Raw genomic sequence first — 22321 nt, forward strand, 5'->3', positions numbered from 1 at the left:
CCTCCTCCTCCTCCTCCTCCTTGCAATTTATAGAAATACTGCACACCCAACTCCCCGTCGGCTTCAGCGTCCTCTCTTCGATGAGCATCCTCCTCGGTGTCGGTTTGGAAGAGGTCCTCCCTTTAGTTCCCGTGTCTACATGACAGCCGCGTAGGTTCTCACGTACAGTCAAAACAGAAAGACATGGCGAGAAACCGTAAAGACAGAGACAGCTGGGGTGAGTGGTTAATCATTAAGATGAAGATGACTAAATTTCTCCTCTTGTAGACGCACATAAAAAAAAGATTTAAAAAAAGAGGTGCGCTATTTAGCCTATTTAATGTAGCCCAGGCTATGGGAGAGTCTCAGCAATGCAGCTGATCAGATGTTTGTGCATGAATAATGATGGGGCAGGCGTTGTAATTTGCGTGTTGTTGTCAGAACAAACCATTACATCTATTGAATGCACAACAATCGCAAAAACGCTGGCCTGGACCAGACTCAAACCAAGCCCCGTTCAGCTGATCAACTAATATAAACCCAGGCCAAGCGTCTATTCTATTCACTTTAGTCTACAGGCCAGTGGATCGTCTGTCTGAGCATCCCCATCCCCGCACCCTTTAGAATGATTACCGCACAGATCAACGACCGAGAGCAATAAAAACAACGCTAGAATGAACCAGTGTTAGAGAGATTTGATTTACAGGACTAGGCCCTTACACAAATACCTGTTAAGGCGGGGCGGCTATAGGGGCTATGGGTTTAGCTATAGAGGGTATGGGTGGACCTGAGGCAAACAGATGGCATCATCCTTAGCATTACATTTCACTCAGCTACTGTATGTATGTCTCTGGTTTCTGATTGGTGTTCATCTCATATCTGTTTGATAAACACCAATTGTGCCATACCATTTGGGTCTATTATCACATAGTTAAAACGATCTTGTTTTAACGCCGTCATCATTAGACATACTAAGAGCCGTAGACGTCAACAGAACCCTGCTGTATCGTCTATACTAAGAGCCGTCGGGCACTCAACATAAGGTAGCCTATTGTGATAGCTAGAATGACTGGGTTGGAAGCTATAGAGTGACACCGAATGTTGTTGTTCTATTATTTAAAGAGAGTTGAGCAGCAATGAGCATTGGCCCAGTACATGTACAGAGTAGACCTAGACTCTGCTGATGTCTGAAGCTGCTCTGTAGCAGGAGTCAATGAGCAGCTAGTTTGGAAGTTGGGATTATGTCCCAAATGACACCCTATTCCCTATATAGTGCACTACTTTTGACCAAGGGCATATGTCTCAAATGGCACTCTATTCCCTATATAGTGCACTACTTTTGACCAGGGGCATATGTCTCAAATGGCACTATATTCCCTATATAGTGCACTACTTTTGACCAAGGGCATATGTCTCAAATGGCACTCTATTCCCTATATAGTGCACTACATAATAGTGTGCCATTTGGGATGTGACCTTCACCTGTTTTTTTTTGTTGTGTGAGAATAAATAAATGACTCCAGACCAGAGAAACATAGGATGACAGGACTGTTTTACATGATTAACTGTGTTCTGTGTTCTGTTTTTAATGTCCCAAAATGGTCTCTTCCTTTATCACCTACAGTATTAGTCCGTTCTTGTATTAAAGAGATTTGCTATGTTTATTATTATGTCATCTTATACAAATTCAGAGATGGAGCTTGGAGTGTTGTGGGTGATAAGATATATTCTTAGACAGTAGGCCAGTCCATCTATCAACTCTTCTGTGTGTTAACAGCCTGCTAACACAACACATTACTTCAAGGGGAGAAAATAATTCCACTATATCGTGACTGTGTGCTCCTCAGTCTTCTCCTTGTTAGCAGACTAGCTAGGATTTTGCGGCCTACACAGCCATTAGGCCTCTGGAGACTGTGAAGAGGCAGACTGAGTCACTGCCTTCCTGGAAAGGAAAGCTCTCTGTTTCTCTCTCTCTGTCTCTCTCTCTCTGTCTCTCTCTCTCTGTCTCTGTCTCTCTCTCTCTCTGTTTCTCTCTCTCTGTTTCTCTCTCTGTCTCTCTCTCTGTCTGTCTCTCTATGTCTCTGTCTCTCTCTCTGTCTCTCTCTCTCTCTCTCTCTGTCGCTGTCTCTCCCTCTCTCTCTCTCTGTCGCTGTCTCCCTCTCTCTGTCTCTGTCTCTCGCTGTCTCTGTCTCTCGCTGTCTCCGTCTCTCGCTGTCTCCGTCTCTCGCTGTCTCCCTCTCTCGCTGTCTCCCTCTCTCGCTGTCTCCCTCTCTCGCTGTCTCTCTCTCGCTGTCTCTCTCTCTCGCTCTCTCTCGCTGTCTCTGTCTCTCTCTGTCTCTGTCTCTCCCTCTCTCTGTCTCTCCCTCTCTCTGTCTCTCCCTCTCTCTCTGTCTCTCCCTCTCTCTCTGTCTCTCCCTCTCTCTATGTCGCTCTCTCTCTCTTTCTCAAACCACATCCTCTGTTCTGAACCAATGCTTAACTTGAATCATTACTGGATTTAACGTCTCGCTCAGCTACAGTATGCATGTGTCTCAAATGGCACTCTATTCCCTACATAGTGCACTACTTTTGACCAGGGCCCGCTCTATATATGGAATAGGGTGCCATTTGGGATGCAGATTTTTATTTGTGATGAGATGATACTGATCTGTTAACCACCGGGGGAGATAGCAGATGATACTGATCTGTTAACCACCGGGGGAGATAGCAGATGATACTGATCTGTTAACCACCGGGGGAGATAGCAGGTGATACTGATCTGTTAACCACCGGGGGAGATAGCAGATGATACTGATCTGTTAACCACCGGGGGAGATAGCAGATGATACTGATCTGTTAACCACCGGGGGAGATAGCAGATGATACTGATCTGTTAACCACTGGGGGAGATAGCAGATGATACTGATCTGTTAACCACCGGGGGAGATAGCAGATGATACTGATCTGTTAACCACTGGGGGAGATAGCAGATGATACTGATCTGTTAACCACCGGGGGAGATAGCAGATGATACTGATCTGTTAACCACCGGGGGAGATAGCAGATGATACCTATCTGTTAACCACCGGGGGGGGGGGGGGGGTAGATGGCAGATGATACCGATATGTTAACCACCGGGGGGGGGAGATGGCAGATGATACCGATCTGTTAACCACCGGGGGGGGGGGGGGGATGATACTGATTTGTTAACCACCGGGGGGGGGGGGATAGCAGATGATACCGATCTGTTAACCATGGGGGGGCAGATGATACCGATCTGTTAGCCACCGGGGGGGGAGATGGCAGATGATACCGATCTGTTAACCACGGGGGGGCAGATGATACCGATCTGTTAACCACCGGGGGGGGTGAGATGGCAGATGATACTGATCTGTTAACCACGGGGGGGGGGTGAGATGGCAGATGATACCGATCTGTTAACCACCGGGGGGGTGAGATGGCAGATGATACTGATCTGTTAACCACCGGGGGGGAGATAGCAGACTATACCGATCTGTTAACCACGGGGGGGCAGATGATACCGATCTGTTAACCACCGGGGGGGGGGGATGGCAGATGATACCGATCTGTTAACCACCGGGGGGGGGTGGCAGATGATACGGATCTGGTAACCACCGGGGGGGAGATGGCAGATGATACCGATCTGTTAACCACGGGGGGAAGGATAGCCGTTATGGTATTAACAAGCCTTTAACACTACTTGTCATTATGAAAAAGTTATTGACACATCCAGATTTGAATTCAATTCACAACAAACAAACAAACAAAAACGGTGCGCTTTGATGACATCATCTTTCTGCAGTTGATTCCTTCTCCCTCTGGATATTGGCCGTTAAGTCTGTCTCCATTTTCCCTTTAACCCCTGAGGAAGGTACTGGGTGCTGAAACATTGGTTCCCCAATATAAATCATTGGGGAGTATTAGAGTGTGAGTCGGTGTCCCAAATGACACCCTATTCCCTATTTAGTGCACTACTTTTGAACAGGACCCATAGGGTAGTGCACTATATTGGGCTCTTAGATCTCTGGTCAAAAGTACACTATACTATGCACTACATAAGAAAATAGGGAGCCATTTCAGATGTACTTGAGAGAATTATGGGATGTGCAACATTTTTTAATTTGTACCTCTCTTGTCATGTGACAGGGTCCTTCACAGACAAAGCCACCTACGACTGGAGCTCAGAGGAGGAGGAGCCTGATGGAAGGGCGCGGCCCATCCAGGTGCTTGTTGTCAAGGACGACCACACCTTTGAGTTGGACGAGGTGGCGCTGAGTCGGATCCTATTGGCCGAAGAGGTCCACAACAGGGAAGTGGTAGCCATATCTGTGGCCGGGGCGTTCCGCAAGGGCAAGTCCTTCCTCATGGACTTCATGCTGCGTTACATGTACAGCCAGGTGAGTTCAAAGGTCATGCTTGTGTAAATGATGGGGATTGGTAACCTCACTACTCAGCTTGAAATGTTTCCATCCGTGCTGCCGAAATGCTATCTTTTTAGTGGCGAAGTTGGCTAAGATATTAGGAAGGTCACTTGTGTTTGTGAGACAGAGGTCCAGAGGAAGGAAGCAACACTGTTAAATGACGCCTGTCACACCTGGCTTTTGGAATTGTCTTGTGTTCATATCTCTTGACCCGGCTGTGACCCATCCCTCAGCATGTAAGAGACAGTCTGTAATTAAACGTTGCGTCACTGTTTGCTGCATTGATATAATGTGATGATTAAGGTTATGATGCATCTTACTGTTGTTGTAAAGTTTGTGACTAATATGGTAGCAGCAGGATTGGTCCAAGAAGCTTCGATCTGTGTTGTATTTCTCTCCTGAATTAGTCTGTATCTAATCTAATGGTCCCCAGGCGTCTGAAGAGTGGCTGGGGGAGGCAGAGGAGCCTCTGATAGGGTTCTCCTGGAGGGGTGGATCTGAGAGGGAGACCACCGGCATTCAGATCTGGAGCGAAGTGTTCCTGGTGGACAAGCCAGATGGACGGAAGGTATCAGATCCTCACCTTTGACCTGTCCCAAATGGGCCCCTATTTCCTATATAGTGCACTACTTTAGACCCTAATCCCTACATAGTGCACTACTTTTGACTCAGAGCCCCATGGGTAGATTCTGTATAACGACTACAGTTAGAGACCCAATCTGTGATATTTACAGATGTTTGTTGGTCCATCTTAAATCAGGGATGAGCCCACTCAACAGAACTCAGTCGGGGTCTCAACTTACTGTTATAATGAGTTATAATAGTAGAAACCACCAGGTGTAATTTCTAAATGTGGTTGTGCATCAGCAGGTTTTCTCTTGTTATGTCAGTCACTTAATTAGCTCGTATCATCAACATGTTTTTGATTGGTAAATTAATCTAGCGGCCAGCTATCTAAACTTGTAGTAATTATGCAAATATTTCTCTCCACCCCATGGCAAAATGTGTAGAATGGCAGGAAATGAACTTGTTAATCTTCAGTTTTGTCTCTCCAGTTAAACTGTAATATCATTAACACGGATGAAGAGTTCTGTTCTCCTATCTCGTCCTTCAGGTGGCTGTTCTACTGATGGACACCCAGGGAACGTTCGACAGCCAGTCAACGTTGAGGGATTCAGCTACTGTGTTTGCACTAAGCACTATGATCAGCTCCATGCAGGTACAAAACAGTGGCTTTGGCCCCTAACGACCCCACTGTCTTAACAGATACGGTGGCTTTGGCCCCTAACGACCCCACTGTCTTAACAGATACAGTGGCTTTGGCCCCTAACGACCCCACTGTCTTAACAGATACGGTGGCTTTGGCCCCTAACGACCCCACTGTCTTAACAGATACGGTGGCTTTGGCCCCTAACGAACCCACTGTCTTAACAGATACGGTGGCTTTGGCCCCTAACGACCCCACTGTCTTAACAGATACGGTGGCTTTGGCCCCTAACGACCCCACTGTCTTAACAGATACAGTGGCTTTGGCCCCTAACGACCCCACTGTCTTAACAGATACAGTGGCTTTGGCCCCTAACGAACCCACTGTCTTAACAGATACGGTGGCTTTGGCCCCTAACGACCCCACTGTCTTAACAGATACGGTGGCTTTGGCCCCTAACGACCCCACTGTCTTAACAGATACGGTGGCTTTGGCCCCTAACGACCCCACTGTCTTAACAGATACGGTGGCTTTGGCCCCTAACGACCCCACTGTCTTAACAGATACGGTGGCTTTGGCCCCTAACGACCCCACTGTCTTAACAGATACGGTGGCTTTGGCCCCTAACGACCCCACTGTCTTAACAGATACAGTGGCTTTGGCCCCTAACGACCCCACTGTCTTAACAGATACGGTGGCTTTGGCCCCTAACGACCCCACTGTCTTAACAGATACAGTGGCTTTGGCCCCTAACGACCCCACTGTCTTTGAACATGAATAATGACATTGTTTAGAGACCTCGACAACGGTAGATCTTCTGTGACGAAAACATGTTGGAGTAGAAAAGTTGAATCTCGTTTCGCAGGTGTACAACATCTCCCAGAATGTCCAGGAGGATGATCTTCAACACTTGCAGGTACAGTAGAGATTACATCACCTACAATATCACTGAGGTCTTTCCCTGTGGAGACATTCAGATAGATGACAACTCAAAAAATTTGCTGTTTTTCTTCATACTTTTAAAACTCCTGATTGTGATCAATGTTGATTTTGTTGTTGTTCTCTTTCTTCTCCTCTCTCTTTGTGTTGTTTTGTAGCTCTTCACTGAGTATGGCAGACTCGCTATGGAGGAAACTTTCCTTAAACCATTCCAGGTAGGACATTCTCTCCTTCCTGTTATTCCGTTTTAGAGGCTTGTGCATCCAGACTGACAACTGTTATTCCGTTTTAGAGGCTTGTGCATCCAGACTGACCACTGCGCTGATGTTCATGAAACAGAATGTGAGCTCGCGAGATCAGGGTGGTTTACCAAGATGATTCAGTTTACTAGAAGACTGGTTTACCTCAGACTGGTTTACCAAGATGATTCAGTTTACCAGAAGACTGGTTTACCTCAGGCTGGTTTACCAAGATGATTCAGTTTACCAGAAGGCTGGTTTACCTCAGACTGGTTTACCAAGATGATTGAGTTTACCTCAGGCTGGTTTACCAAGATGATTGAGTTTACCTCAGGCTGGTTTACCAAGATGATTGAGTTTACCTCAGGCTGGTTTACCAAGATGATTGAGTTTACCTCAGGCTGGTTTACCAAGATGATTGAGTTTACCTCAGGCTGGTTTACCAAGATGATTGAGTTTACCTCAGGCTGGTTTACCAAGATGATTGAGTTTACCTCAGGCTGGTTTACCAAGATGATTGAGTTTACCTCAGGCTGGTTTACCAAGATGATTGAGTTTACCTCAGGCTGGTTTACCAAGATGATTGAGTTTACCAGAAGGCCGGTTTACCAAGATGATTGAGTTTACCTCAGGCTGGTTTACCAAGATGATTGAGTTTACCAGAAGGCTGGTTTACCTCAGACTGGTTTACCAAGATGATTGAGTTTACCTCAGGCTGGTTTACCAAGATGATTGAGTTTACCTCAGGCTGGTTTACCAAGATGATTGAGTTTACCTCAGGCTGGTTTACCAAGATGATTGAGTTTACCTCAGGCTGGTTTACCAAGATGATTGAGTTTACCTCAGGCTGGTTTACCAAGATGATTGAGTTTACCTCAGGCTGGTTTACCAAGATGATTGAGTTTACCAGAAGGCCGGTTTACCTCAGGCTGGTTTAACAAGGCTGATTCACCAGACCAGGAATTATTTAGGTCCTATTTACTTTGGTAGCTTCTTGCTGTCAGAGACTTTCCTTGCTAATGCTTTGCCACTGCGCCGTAACTTAGTGAAGCCATGTCTGTATTGTTCCAGTCCATGATATTCCTGGTCCGGGACTGGAGTTTTCCCTATGAGTTCGGCTACGGGCAGGAAGGAGGCATGAAGTTCCTGGAGAAAAGACTCAAGGTCAGAGGTCACCGATGAACAATGATTCTAGTGGTTCACATAAAGATAACAACAACAAGAGTTATATTAACACAGTGTTGTTACCAGAAACTAAAAGGCTGCTATTTATGTGACATGATCATGTTAGTTATAATAATGATACTGATAATACCAATAATAATGATAATGTCAATGATGACAATAATGATAATGTCAATGATGATAATGATAATGCCAATGATGATAATACCGATAATGATACAGATAACTGGTAATGATGAGAATACCGATAATGATAATAATGATGATAATAATGATAATGGTAATGATGATAATACTGACAATGATAATAATGCTACTGATAATACCGGCAATGATGATAATACCGATAATGATAATGATGATGATAATACGGGTAATGATAATTGTAATGATACTGATAATACCAGTAATGATGATGATAATGCTAATAATGCTAATAATGATAAATGATAATAATGCTAATAATGATAAACGATAATGATAATAACGTTACTGATAATAATGCTAATAATGATAAATGATAATGATGATAATAATGATAAATGATAATGATGATAATGCTACTGATAATAATGCTAATAATGATAAATGATAATGATGATAATAATGATTATGATGATGATCATAATACAAATAAAGAGTATTATAATAATAATGATACAATTAATAACGATTTATAATAACAATGATTATGATGATAATAGTAATTTAAGAAGACACTTTAATCCAAACAAACATACAGATCCCTCTAATCCTCTGCAGGAATTGAACCCATGACCTTGGATGTGGTAGCAGTACCCTGTTACCAACTGAGCTTGTGTTTGTGTCTGTGGTTCTGTGGTTGTGTGTCTGTGGTTGACTGTTGTGTGTCTGTGGTTCTGTGGTTGTGTGTCTGTGGTTGACTGTTTGTGTCTGTGGTTCTGTGGTTGTGTGTCTGTGGTTGACTGTTTGTGTCTGTGGTTCTGTGGTTGTGTGTCTGTGGTTGACTGTTTGTGGTTGTGTGTCTGGTTGTGTCTGTGGTTCTGTGTCTGTGGTTCTGTGTCTGTGGTTGACTGTGTCTGTGGTTCTGTGTTGTAGATCTCAGAGAACCAACACGAGGAGCTGCAGAACGTCCGTAAACACATCCACTCCTGCTTCACCAACATCTCCTGCTTCCTGATGCCCCACCCCGGACTCAAAGTGGCCACCAACCCCAACTTCGATGGCAGACTCAAAGGTACAATACATATTTCGTCATTGTGGTGGTCTTAAAACAAACAAAACACACTTTGTGATGACAAAACAACAGACTCATCCCATTGATGAATTTAAACATAACTGTAATGCCCGGGGTGTAGTGGAGGAAGGAGTCAGACGCAGGAGACAGAGAGTTCAGAGTAGCGCTACTTCTTTATTCACCGACCAGGTGAAAACAGACGCCACTCAAAACAAATGCCCCAAAACACAGGGGAACTAAAACAGCCCCAAAACACGGGGGATTAAAAACAGCCCCAAAACACGGGGGATTAAAAACAGCCCCAAAACACGGGGGATTAAAAACAGCCCCAAAACACGGGGGATTAAAAACAGCCCCAAAACACGGGGGATTAAAAACAGCCCCAAAACACGGGGGATTAAAAACAGCCCCAAAACACGGGGGATTAAAAACAGCCCCAAAACACGGGGGATTAAAAACAGCCCCAAAACACGGGGGATTAAAAACAGCCCCAAAACACGGGGGATTAAAAACAGCCCCAACACGGGGGATTAAAAACAGCCCCAAAACGGGGGATTAAAAACAGCCCCAAAACGGGGGATTAAAAACAGCCCCAAAACGGGGGATTAAAAACAGCCCCAAAACGGGGGATTAAAAACAGCCCCAAAACGGGGGATTAAAAACAGCCCCAAAACGGGGGATTAAAAACAGCCCCAAAACGGGGGATTAAAAACAGCCCCAAAACGGGGGATTAAAAACAGCCCCAAAACGGGGGATTAAAAACAGCCCCAAAACGGGGGATTAAAAACAGCCCCAAAACACGGGATTAAAAACTGCCCCAAAACACGGGGGATTAAAAACTGCCCCAAAACACGGGGGATTAAAAACAGCCCCAAAACACAGCTCACGTACACGAACAACCGTGACATACATGCGTGTACAAAGAGTACACATAAAACGATCCCGCACACCCAGCAGGTGGGCCGGCTGGCTAATAAAGCCCAACTAATAAACCTAATTAACAACAGGTGTAACTAATAAACAGACAAGAAGGGGGAGGAAAAGAATCAGTGGCAGCTAGTAGGCCGGTGACGACGACCGCCGAGCGTCACCCGAACGGGAAGGGGAGCCACCTTCGGTAGGAGTGGTGACAACATCAGACTAATCCCATTGATGAATTTAAACACACTTTGGGGTGACAAAACACAACAGACTAATCCCATTGATGAATTTAATGCACACAGCACACTATAGTTTGAGGCGGCAGGTAGCCTAGTGCTTAAAGCGTTGTGCCAGTAACCGGGTTGTTGGATCGAATCCCTGAGCTGACAAGGTAAAAATCTGTCATTCTGCACCTGAACAAGGCAGTTAACCCACTGTTCCCCGGCTAGGCCGTCATTGTAAATAAGAATTTGTTCTTAGCTAACTTGCCTAGTTAAACAAAGGTAAATCATAATTAAAGTTAGATGTTCCTTTGATGCGATTTTCATTTTACAGGAACATGACTGAAATTGTCACATGACAGGAAGTGTGTTTTTTGTTTAGTCCTCCTACTTGGTTAATGCAAAGGGTCGCTGGTTCAAGCCCAGCTCGAGGCAGGAAACATGGTTACGTACCTACCCTTTTCCTAATCTCACTTCTCCCTAACCCGTGTGCAGAGATCGACCGTGAGTTCATCAACAACCTGCAGATCCTGGTCCCGTGGCTGCTGAGTCCCAAGAACCTGGATGTCAAGGAGATCAACGGCAGCAACATCACCTGCAGAGGCCTGCTGGAGTACTTCAAGGTCCTGGGGGGGTCTTCGATTTTTTTGCCTGGTCCCAGATCTGTTTGTAAGTTCTCTGGTCGTTGTCAGAAGTTAACAAGACAACACAAACAGATCTGGGACCAGGCTACTCGAATTTGGTACGGTTAAACAATGTGCATCAACCGATATTCACAATGGAGTGAATGCTTCAACCAACCAGTGAAAATAATGATATTGAAATTGTTGTTAAGTAATGTAGGTGTTTGTTGATGACGATTTCCCCCCCTCCCACCACCACCACCACCCAGGCATACATCAAAATCTACCAGGGGGAGGAGCTGCCACACCCGAAATCCATGCTGCAGGTACCAATGTCTTGTGTTGTATCTTCCTTCCATCATTATAATGCGTTATTACCTGATGAATATAACCGTGTGGTGTTCCTCAGGCCACAGCAGAGGCCAACAACCTGGCAGCAGTGGCCGCAGCCAGGGACCTGTACAACAAGAAGATGGAGCAGGTAACAAGGCGGGACTTATCTGGGCTTATCTCCGATTATAATGCTGCTGCCAACCGATTATAATGCTGCTGAGACTTGCTGTTGTCCTGAGACTTGCTGTTGTCCTGAGACTTGCTGTTGTCCTGAGACTTGCTGTTGTCCTGAGACTTGCTGTTGTCCTGAGACTTGCTGTTGTCCTGAGACTTGCTGTTGTCCTGAGACTTGCTGTTGTCCTGAGACCTGCTGTTGTCCTGAGACCTGCTGTTGTCCTGAGACCTGCTGTTGTCCTGAGACCTGCTGTTGTCCTGAGACCTGCTGTTGTCCTGAGACCTGCTGTTGTCCACCCCTCCCCCGACCAATAGTCATTCTCCCGAAGAGTGAATTCTCATTCCCCCCCTCCTCCTCCTCTTTCTCCTCCTTAACTTCTCTCTCCTCCTCTTTCTCCTCCTTAACTTCTCTCTCCTCCTCTTTCTCCTCCTTAACTTCTCTCTCCTCCTCTTTCTCCTCCTTAACTTCTCTCCCCTCCATTCCTCCTCCTCTCTCCCCTCCATTCCTCCTCCTCTCTCCCCTCCATTCCTCCTCCTCTCTCCCATCCATTCCTCCTCTCTCCCCTCCATTCCTCCTCAACCTCTCTCCCCTCCATTCCTCCTCCTCAAACTCTCTCCCCTCCATTCCTCCTCCTCAACCTCTCTCCCCTCCATTCCTCCTCCTCAACCTCTCTCCCCTCCATTCCTCCTCCTCAACCTCTGTCCCCTCCATTCCTCCTCCTCAACCTCTGTCCCCTCCATTCCTCCTCCTCAACCTCTGTCCCCTCCATTCCTCCTCCTCCTCTCTGTCCCCTCCATTCCTCCTCCTCCTCTCTGTCCCCTCCATTCCTCCTCCTCCTCTCTGTCCCCTCCATTCCTCCTCCTCCTCTCTGTCCCCTCCATTCCTCCTCCTCCTCTCTGTCCCCTCCATTCCTCCTCCTCCTCTCTGTCCCCTCCATTCCTCCTCCTCCTCTCTGTCCCCTCCATTCCTCCTCCTCCTCTCTGTCCCCTCCATTCCTCCTCCTCAACCTCTCTCTCCTCCATTCCTCCTCCTCTCTCCCCAGGTGTGTGGTGGGGACCGGCCCTTCCTGGCCCCAGCAGAGCTCCAGGCCAGACACAGTGACATCAGAGAGGAAGCCCTCCAGGTGTTTCGGGGGGTCAAGAAGATGGGAGGGGAGGAGTTCAGCCGACGGTACCTGCTACAGCTGGAGGGAGAGGTACGTCACAGGAAGCACAGGTGGGATCTGAACCCCCTGTCTCTTGCTCGGGGAAACTAACATATTTCTTATAACCATTAAACCAATAGGAAATTCCCTCTTTGGTGGTCTGTCACAGGTGGAATCTGAATCCCTGTCTTCCGTTTGGGTTGTTGGGATAGCTCTCTACCTACTTTCCTCACCTCTGACCATTTGTTTTTTAACAAAACTGTTCAAGCTCGTTCAAGTTCCTGGCAGAGCGTTGATGGACAGCAATCTTCAAGTCACGCAATATCTAAGTAATTTATTCCTTAGCCACTCCACTGTAGCTTTGACCGTGTGCTTCGTTGTCATGCTGAAAGGTGAACTTCTGGCCCAGTTTCAACTTTCTCGCAGAGAGGGCAGCAGCTTTTCCTCAAGGACTTTTCTGTACATTGCTACATTCATTTCCTGTTCTATCCTGATCAGAAACTTCTCCACAACATGGTGTTGCCACCACCATGCTTCACAGTAGGGATGGTGTTCATTGAGTTGGATTTGCGCCAAACGTGACGCTTTGCATTTAGGCCAAAAGGTTCAGTTCTTGATTCTTCATACCACTAAACTTTTTGCCATATAGCTAAAGTGTTTTTAAAATTTTAGTTTCATCCTTCAAACAGGATTCAAGGTGTGCTTTCTTGAGTAATGGCTTTCTTCTGGCCACGCTACTATACATGGCAGACATTGTTGTCACGTGCACACTGTGACCAGTCGTGGAAATAAAAGCCTGGCCTTAACACAACTCAACACAACTTTGTCCTGGAATTCTTTTGAACGCTCCTTGGTGCTCATGGTTGAAGTGTTTGCTTTGCAATTCACTACCCAGCAGAGGGAACCTTCTTCTTCTTCTTCTTTGGTATTATGGCGGTCAGCAAGCAAACAAGATGTTATAACCCTGTTTCCCATTAAACTTCCCCACTAAGGGAACCTACAGGAACTGCTGAATATATCCTGAAATCATGTAAATCACTCAAATGTAATACAGATGGATGGTAATTCACTTGGTGTGTAAAAGTGATTGGTGAAGGTGATTGGTAAAAGTGATTGGTGAAAGTGATTGGTGAAAGTGATTGGTAAAAGTGATTGGTGAAGGTGATTGGTGAAGGTGATTGGTGAAGGTGATTGGTGAAGGTGATTGGTAAAGGTGATTGGTAAAGGTGATTGGTAAAGGTGATTGGTAAAGGTGATTGGTGAAGGTGATTGGTGAAGGTGATTGGTGAAGGTGATTGGTGAAGGTGATTGGTGAAGGTGATTGGTGAAGGTGATTGGTGATTGGTAAAGGTGACTGGTTACACCCAAGCTAATTTAGGACTGCTATTACAATATTACAAGGGGGGGGACACTTATCCAACCAAGTTATTTATGTTTATGTCTTTTATTTATGTAAATAAATCTGAATATGTTTTTCACTTGGAAGTTGTCGGGCAGGATGTGTAGATCAATGACAAAAATAATATATTTTAATGCATTTTAATTTCGGGCTGTAAACCAACAAAAGGGGGAATATTTTGAAAATGGGTATAGACCTTGGATAGGCGCTGGAAACATTCTGGGGGGCAGTTCGCTGGAAACATTCTGGGGGGCAGTTCGCTGGAAACATTCTGGGGGGCAGTTCGCTGGAAACATTCTGGGGGGCAGTTCGCTGGAAACATTCTGGGGGGCAGTTCGCTGGAAACATTCTGGGGGGCAGTTCGCTGGAAACATTCTGGGGGGGCAGTTCGCTGGAAACAGATTAAGCCTCATCTTGGACTATAAAGCATGTTTCAAAGAAGATTCTCTAGAGTCTTTTTCGTCTGGGTTTAGGGCTCGATTCAATCTGTAGCGCTGAAGAGCCGTGCTAACAGTGCGATTTGAAATTTTAAAGGCGGAGTCTGCGTACAAACACCTGTAACAGTCATCAATATGCAGATGACACTGTTTTGTATGCTATTGGCCCTACGGCTGACCAGGCTGGGCTTCTGGATCGACAATAAATGTATGTTTTAAGTTCGTTAAGAAGCTGAGAGTTACGGTAGGCTTATTCTATAGAAATAGATCCTTCCCTAAACAGCAGGAAGCAGATTGTAAGTCAACCTTCCTTGCCAGTTCTTTACGATGGTGACATCATTAATGGGAATGCAGCAGCCACTCGTCTTAAACTGTTGGATGCCGTCAACCACAACACAATCTTTTTTTTATCACAAGGGACAGTTTTCATACTCCTCACTGCTTCCTGTATGGGAATGTTTGTCTGGTTCTCATTAATGTCCTGTCGATCACTTCATTACTCCTTCTTTGTTTACAAAGCTCTACAGCACAAGCTTCCGACTTAACCCCACTACGTTGTTGAAGTATAAATACACGAGTTGCCAAACAACATGTTCACAGGGTTGGTTTGAACTCAGGTTCCTCAGGTCTCCACTGAATTGTGTAGATACTGTTCAAGGGATTTATTTGTTAATTGAATGATTTAGAATATTCTTTTAGTTTTGAAGTAGGCCCACTTCTGGAACAATCTACAGATCTCATTAAAATGGGATGTTCTGGTGCCGCACAGGTAGTTTAGAGTGTTTGAGGACCTAGTAGCTGAGAAATGTAACTTCTTTTTTTGTGTGTGTGTAGATTTAAATGTGTATTTCAACATGTGTAGTTTTAAATGTGTATTTCAACATGTGTAGTTTTAAATGTGTATTTCAACATGTGTAGTTTTAAATGTGTAGATATTGTATGTCTATGTGTATTGTGTTTCACAGGGCTCCCCTGGAAATGAGACCCTCTGTCTCAATGTTGACTTCCTGTTGAAATAAAAGGTCTAATTATGTAAATAAAATAAAGACTACGGGTCAATCGGAAATGACCTTTTTAAAAATTAGAATTCTGTTGTAGCGCAGATCTCCAGAGCAGATTGAATGGACCCTGTCATGAGAATTCTCAATCCCGAAGATGATGATGATGATGATAACTCAACAATCACTATAGCTTTGACCAATTCCCAGAGGTTGTAAGGCCCGGGTTAATAGAATAATTTAGACAACATCCCAGTCTGCAATGGATCAATACGGTATGTCAGAGAGTACTCGGACTTCATAATGAGAACACAATCCTTTTTATCACACACACACACACACACACACACACACACACACACACACACACACCAGTAGAAACTCCACCTCTCTTTAGGTGGGCTGTATTTTCTTCACAATACTAACACACAGTTTCTCATTATCTTCTGCAAGCCTAGCCATTCCTAACAGTTACTCCCCTAGCTAGATCACAAGTCGACAGTTCAGTTGGCCTTGACTGTCTCAACTCTACTCAGCTCCTATTGCGAAATAGTAACACAATGGCCTAGTCACACACATTATTAAATTATGACTCTGACACATTTCATACAATTATATGATTTCAGGGTGGAATACTTTAGTCATTACTTTAAACATATACATTCCTTTATCAGACCACCCCCCTTATTTCTAGAGTTACACAGTGGTAAATCCCCATATAACCAACTCTGTTCCAGGTGGACGAGGTGTTCAACCAGTACATCAAGCACAACGACTCCAAGAACATCTTCCATGCCGCCCGCACCCCGGCCACGCTGTTCGTGGTGATCTTCATCATGTACGTGGCGGCGGGGATCACGGGCTTCGTGGGGGTTGACATCATCGCCAGCGTGTGTAATATGATACTGGGCCTGACGCTGATCACCCTGTGTACCTGGGCCTACATACGCTACTCTGGGGAGTACCGAGAGCTGGGTCAGGTCATCGACCAGGTGGCTGGAGCACTCTGGGACCAGGTAGGTCCCCACACCTGGGCTATGCCCAAACTTGTATTTTATTCTATATTTTAGTGAATAGCCAGGGGGTACGGTGTCCATTTTTAGGATATCCTCAGTCTCCTACCTCACCACATCCATTGTGTTAAATCTCACTCCTTCTTGAAGGAGTTGACTCAAAGGAGGAAAAGGAATGAGTCAAGGAAGGTTTGAGGCTGAGGATGTCCTAAAAATGGACAAGGAAGGTTTGAGGCTGAGGATGTCCTAAAAATGGACATGGTACATGCGGTCTATGACAATGTGCGTTATCATATCGATGTGTGTACCATAAAGTGATTCAAAGTTTATGGACTCCTAAACCAGAAGGATCCTCACAGTTTTAACTAGAGATGTTGTGTATAAGTAAATGATAGAGCATCTGAACCACTAGGTGGCGACATAACACATTTTTACTGTGTTGAACAATCTGGAAATAATTGCAACGCGTTGTCTTTTTAAGAGTTTGAGCTGAAGACAACATTTCAAACATGTAAATATTTTATATTACATTTTAATTTGTCTAAGACCTGTGTTTTTTGTTTTTCTATGTTCTGCAACAGGGAAGCACAAATGAGGTGAGTGGGGAGTTGTGTTCTCAATCAGTCAGCGTTTAGGCCATAGAGATAAAAAGAGAACTCCAGATGGATAGAACTAGTTGATCCATAATGGCACAGATACAAAGATAAGTCCTCTTTCTTCTCCAACTCTATGGTATAGGCTCACTGAATGTATCAGTCCATCTCTATGGTGTAGGCCTACTGGATGTAGCAGTCCATCTCTATGGTATAGGCCTACTGGATGTAGCAGTCCCTCTCTATGGTGTAGGCGTACTGGATGTATCAGTCCATCTCTATGGTGTAGGCCTACTGGATGTATCAGTCCATCTCTGTGGTGTAGGCCTACTGGATGTATCAGTCCCTCTCTATGGTGTAGGCCTACTGGATGTATCAGTCCCTCTCTATGGTGTAGGCCTACTGGATGTATCAGTCCCTCTCTATGGTGTAGGCCTACTGGATGTATCAGTCCATCTCTATGGTATAGGCCTACTGGATGTATCCATCTTGAGCATTCCAATATTGGTTAGTCTGAAATGCACCCTCTTCCCCTCCTGTTGTTCACAGGTTCTGTAGAAGTACTGTTTCTGTATCTAGACACATTTTGGCCCAACGATCTTGAGCATTCAGACAATGATTTATTTAAATGCCCTCTCTTCTTGGCCAGTTACGATCCCTCTTCTCATTTCTCCAGGCGCTGTATAAGCTATATAACGCTGCAGCCAATCACGGGCACCTGTACCACCATGCGTTCTCTGGTCCCCAGGCCCCCGAAGAGGGGGCGGAGGCCCCCGAGAAACCCACCAGGATGAGGAACTGACTGGGTGACCTGATTGGCTAGAGCACAGCAGGGACTGCTGGGTACCTCCTTAAGTAGCATGATGGACAGAGAGGAGGAGGCGTGGGAAGCATCCTCATCCGCAGGGCACTCTTTTACTATGGTATTGGCTGGAACAGTCCAGCGACGCGTTCACTATTTTAAATCCAAATGTGGACAATTGTAATGTCCCAGAGGCAGTGGCACAATCTCCCTTTGAACTGGGGTTGCTGCCCTATCAACAATGGGGATTTTCACTTATCATCGTCCTTCATTTGGAGAACATAGGGTGCAGTAGAGTCATTTTATAGTTTATGGCAGATTTAATTGTCTTGCGTCAGATTGCGTGCCGAACGGCTGTCTGCAACTTGGTAGTTTGGCAACGCGTTCCCATTTTAGAAAAACGAAGCCGTCTGTCGTCTGAAGACAATGCTGCTGATTTTCACGAATAGGAGTTTACCTGATTATGCCGTTTTTGAGGAGAGAGGTTTAATCGAAGTTGACCTCTGACCTCGTAACTGACTGGTGGTCCATGTATATTGATGTTTGATCGAGTTTAGTTTTTTTTTATATAAGAAACGTCCCAAATGGGGTGGCAGGTAGCCTAGTGGTTAGAGTGTATAGGTGGCAGGGTAGCCTAGTGGTTAGAGTGTAGAGGTGGCAGGGTAGCCTAGTGGTTAGAGTGTAGAGGTGGCAGGTAGCCTAGTGGTTAGAGTGTATAGGTGGCAGGGTAGCCTAGTGGTTAGAGTGTAGGGGCGGCAGGTAGCCTAGTGGTTAGAGTGTATAGGTGGCAGGGTAGCCTAGTGGTTAGAGTGTAGAGGTGGCAGGGTAGCCTAGTGGTTAGAGTGTAGAGGCGGCAGGGTAGCCTAGTGGTTAGAGTGTATAGGTGGCAGGGTAGCCTAGTGGTTAGAGTGTAGAGGTGGCAGGGTAGCCTAGTGGTTAGAGTGTAGAGGTGGCAGGGTAGCCTAGTGGTTAGAGTGTAGGGGCGGCAGGTAGCCTAGTGGTTAGAGTGTAGAGGTGGCAGGGTAGCCTAGTGGTTAGAGTGTAGAGGTGGCAGGGTAGCCTAGTGGTTAGAGTGTAGAGGTGGCAGGGTAGCCTAGTGGTTAGAGTGTAGAGGTGGCAGGGTAGCCTAGTGGTTAGTGTAGAGGTGGCAGGTAGCCTAGTGGTTAGAGTGTAGAGGCGGCAGGTAGCCTAGTGGTTAGAGTGTAGAGGCGGCAGGGTAGCCTAGTGGTTAGAGTGTAGAGGCGGCAGGGTAGCCTAGTGGTTAGAGTGTAGAGGCGGCAGGTAGCCTAGTGGTTAGAGTGTAGAGGCGGCAGGTAGCCTAGTGGTTAGAGTGTAGAGGCGGCAGGTAGCCTAGTGGTTAGAGTGTAGAGGCGGCAGGTAGCCTAGTGGTTAGAGTGTAGAGGCGGCAGGTAGCCTAGTGGTTAGAGTGTAGAGGCGGCAGGGTAGCCTAGTGGTTAGAGTGTAGGGGCTGCAGGTAGCCTAGTGGTTAGAGTGTAGAGGTGGCAGGTAGCCTAGTGGTTAGAGTGTAGAGGTGGCAGGTAGCCTAGTGGTTAGAGTGTAGAGGTGGCAGGGTAGCCTAGTGGTTAGAGTGTAGAGGTGGCAGGGTAGCCTAGTGGTTAGAGTGTAGAGGTGGCAGGGTAGCCTAGTGGTTAGAGCGTTGGACTAGTAACTGGAAGGTTGCAAGTTCAAACCCCCCCGAGCTGACAAGGTACAGATCTGTCATTCTGCCCCTGAACAAGGCAGTTAACCCACTGTTCCTAGGCAGTCATTGAAAATAATAATTTGTTAACTGACTTGCCTGGTTAAATAAAGGTTAAAAAATAAACATAATTAAAGGAATAGGGTCCCTTTTGGTTAAGCATCTTTGCGTAAAATATCCACATGGTATATCGTTAGTGTCGACCGTTTTAGGCTCTCCAGTCTCATCTCCAGTCTGGTATATTTGTCACATGTTTAGGGCTTGTACTTCTCCTGGCACTTTAAAAGGAAAACTCTTTTGGTATCTGTTTCATTAGTCCACTGTTGACAGTCCTAAAAAAATGTTTTGCTTATCAGTGATGTTTTTCAAAATACAGGGGATGTTTGTTTGTTTCTTAGTTATTGAATCTGTGGGTACTGTGTGCCAATATAGTGCATCTACAGTTTCGTGCAGCATTGTCTTCCTTCGTATGTGTCTGCCACTAGTTTACATGGACGTCAGAGCGTCATACTGTGCACACAATGATATGTTATTGTATCTCAAAATGGTCACAAATTTAGACTGGAAAGGAATTCACTGGCGGGGACACGATAGTTGTAATTTAAGTAGTGGAAATACTCCCCAACATTGAGTTAGTTACGGGATAGTTCAGTAGACATGAACCAGAGTGTAATTTGGGATGTGTTTAAAGAGCCTTCAACTAATGGCACAGGGCTGGGTAGAGGTAGAGAATGATTCTAAACAGTTCAAAGTTCACACTATCTATTATATGTATCTATCACTTCATATTGGTCTGCTTCCTGCTCAGTTTTGGTAAATAAATACATGAAAAAAACAGAAATTGTATGATCCTTTGAATTGGTGTGTGACTTTTTTTGTGGGTGGAGGGATGGCTGAGGAAAACAGATGTTAGTCCATTGTACAGAGGAGAGAGAGAGAGACTATTGTTGTTGGTACACATGGACTGTTCTAGCAAAGCACTGGAACACAGAATCCGTTCTAGAATGAGTTTACTGGTCATTCATCAAGGAAGCCTGGTTATGAAATATCTTTATGGTTTGTGCCGACTCCTGTAGTCCTCGTCATGCCGCTGTGACCATTGTGTCGTCTTGCCAACTACTAACAGGCTATGTTTGGGGAAAGACGTCCATACATCTCCCCTCTATACTTCTTTAGGCGATCTGTCTGTCTGGACTACTGCATGGTAAAGATAAAAGGAGGCTGCCCTAGACGGGGTAAACCCACAACACAGGTTGTTGATAACTGTTGATTTTCTGATTTCATTAGAGATTCTCCAGTACTTTAGTATACTTTATAGCCCAGTAGTTCTGAAAAGTAGAGCCCACGAGCCAAAAGTGCTGTCACCCTAACCCTTTATAGCCCAGTAGTTCTGAAAAGTAGAGCCCATGAGCCAAAAGTGCTGTCACCCTAACCCTTTATAGCCCAGTAGTTCTGAAAAGTAGAGCCCATGAGCCAAAAGTGCTGTCACCCTAACCCTTTATAGCCCAGTAGTTCTGAAAAGTAGAGCCCACGAGCCAAAAGTACATTGTCATGTACAGTATGTGCACCATGTCATTGCCCTCTCTTTCTCGCTGCGTCCACGGAGCTTTTGGGCCCGCCCTGCAACCTCATTGGATATACCTCAGGGCAGGCATCTAGCTAGGTCACTCAAATACGAGGGGCTCATTGGCTAGAACTCTAATTGCTATGGGGCTGGCCCTTCGTGGTGGGGGAATGTAGGGGAAATGTCACCGCACAGCTTTAAGAAAAGTTGCTTTCAAACTAGGGATTTTTGTGGCTAATTGAGTTAAGTTATTCTGCAAGTATAAATTTTTCATTGACTTATCCAGCGGGAAGTTTTTTTTTAAAAAGTCGCCAAAGTACCGGAGCATGTCTTAAAGCTAAACCTGTTTTGGTTTAGTCCATTAGATCATGCTCATTTTAAAGCTCATTTCTTAAAAAAAATAATTTTGGGGGCAATTTAGCAGGCTAACTCTGTGATCCTGTTGGGTAGTACACCTTTCTGATGAGCTAAACCTCTGTCTCCCAAAACGGCTTGGGCCTGTTAACCAGTGGTTATGTTGGTCGGAAAACGCTTTTCAGGTTTGAAAACAATATGTCAGTGGACTGTTACATTTGTAGATTGTATTGCGTAGAATTTGAGAAAACAAGTACAGTACTAGGCAAACGTTTGGACACCTACTTACAAGGGTTTTTTATTTTTACTATTTTCTACATTGTAGAATAATAGAAGACAAACTATGGAATCACGTAGTAACCAAAAAAAGTGTTAAATTAAAGTATATTTTAGATTCTTCAAAGTATCCACCCTTTGCCTTGTCAGCTTTGCACACTTGGCATTCTCTCAACCAGCTTCACCTGGAATGCTTTTCCAACAGTCTTGAAGGAGTTCCCACATATGCTGAGCCCTTCTTGGCTGCTTTTCCTTCACTCTGGTCAAACTCATCCCAAACCATCTCAATTGGGTTGAGGTCGGGTGATTGTGGAGGCTAGGTCATCTGATGCAGCACTCCATCACTCTCCCTTCTTGGTCAAATTTTCCACATTGACTGACCTTCATGTCTTAAAGTAATGGACTGTCGTTTCCCTATGCTTATTTGAGCTGTTCTTTTACCAAATAGGGCTACCTTCTGTACCCCCCCCTACCTTGTCACAACACAACCGATTGGCTCAAAAGCATTAAGGAAGGAAATTCGACCAATTAACTTAACAAGGCACACCTGTTAATTGAAATGCATTCCAGGTGACTACCTCAT

General features: G+C 45.3%; 1 protein-coding gene across 1 annotated transcript; it reads left to right on the forward strand.

The window, feature by feature from the left end:
• The first annotated feature begins 2 nt into the window (after window positions 1-2).
• LOC109903247 (atlastin-1) lies at window positions 3-18503 on the forward strand. Its single transcript, XM_031787710.1, has 15 exons — window positions 3-217; window positions 4126-4376; window positions 4834-4968; window positions 5515-5619; window positions 6473-6523; window positions 6705-6761; window positions 7857-7949; window positions 9048-9186; window positions 10824-10951; window positions 11221-11277; window positions 11361-11432; window positions 12502-12654; window positions 16175-16453; window positions 17032-17046; window positions 17720-18503. The coding sequence occupies exons 1-15, from the start codon at window positions 184-186 to the stop codon at window positions 17843-17845; spliced, it is 1695 nt and encodes a 564-aa protein (XP_031643570.1). The 5' UTR covers window positions 3-183; the 3' UTR covers window positions 17846-18503.
• Window positions 18504-22321: the final 3818 nt, after the last annotated feature.

The sequence above is a fragment of the Oncorhynchus kisutch genome, linkage group LG14, assembly GCF_002021735.2.
Source record: "Oncorhynchus kisutch isolate 150728-3 linkage group LG14, Okis_V2, whole genome shotgun sequence".
Lineage (NCBI taxonomy): Eukaryota > Metazoa > Chordata > Actinopteri > Salmoniformes > Salmonidae > Oncorhynchus > Oncorhynchus kisutch.

Excerpts from the sequence above, each read along its gene's own strand:
- LOC109903247 (XM_031787710.1), top strand. The coding sequence starts at position 184 with ATGGCGAGAAACCGTAAAGACAGAGACAGCTGGG. Across the intron at positions 4,969-5,514 it reads ACAAGCCAGATGGACGGAAG|GTGGCTGTTCTACTGATGGA; the intron begins GTATCAGATCCT and ends CTCGTCCTTCAG. Across the intron at positions 5,620-6,472 it reads CTATGATCAGCTCCATGCAG|GTGTACAACATCTCCCAGAA; the intron begins GTACAAAACAGT and ends CTCGTTTCGCAG.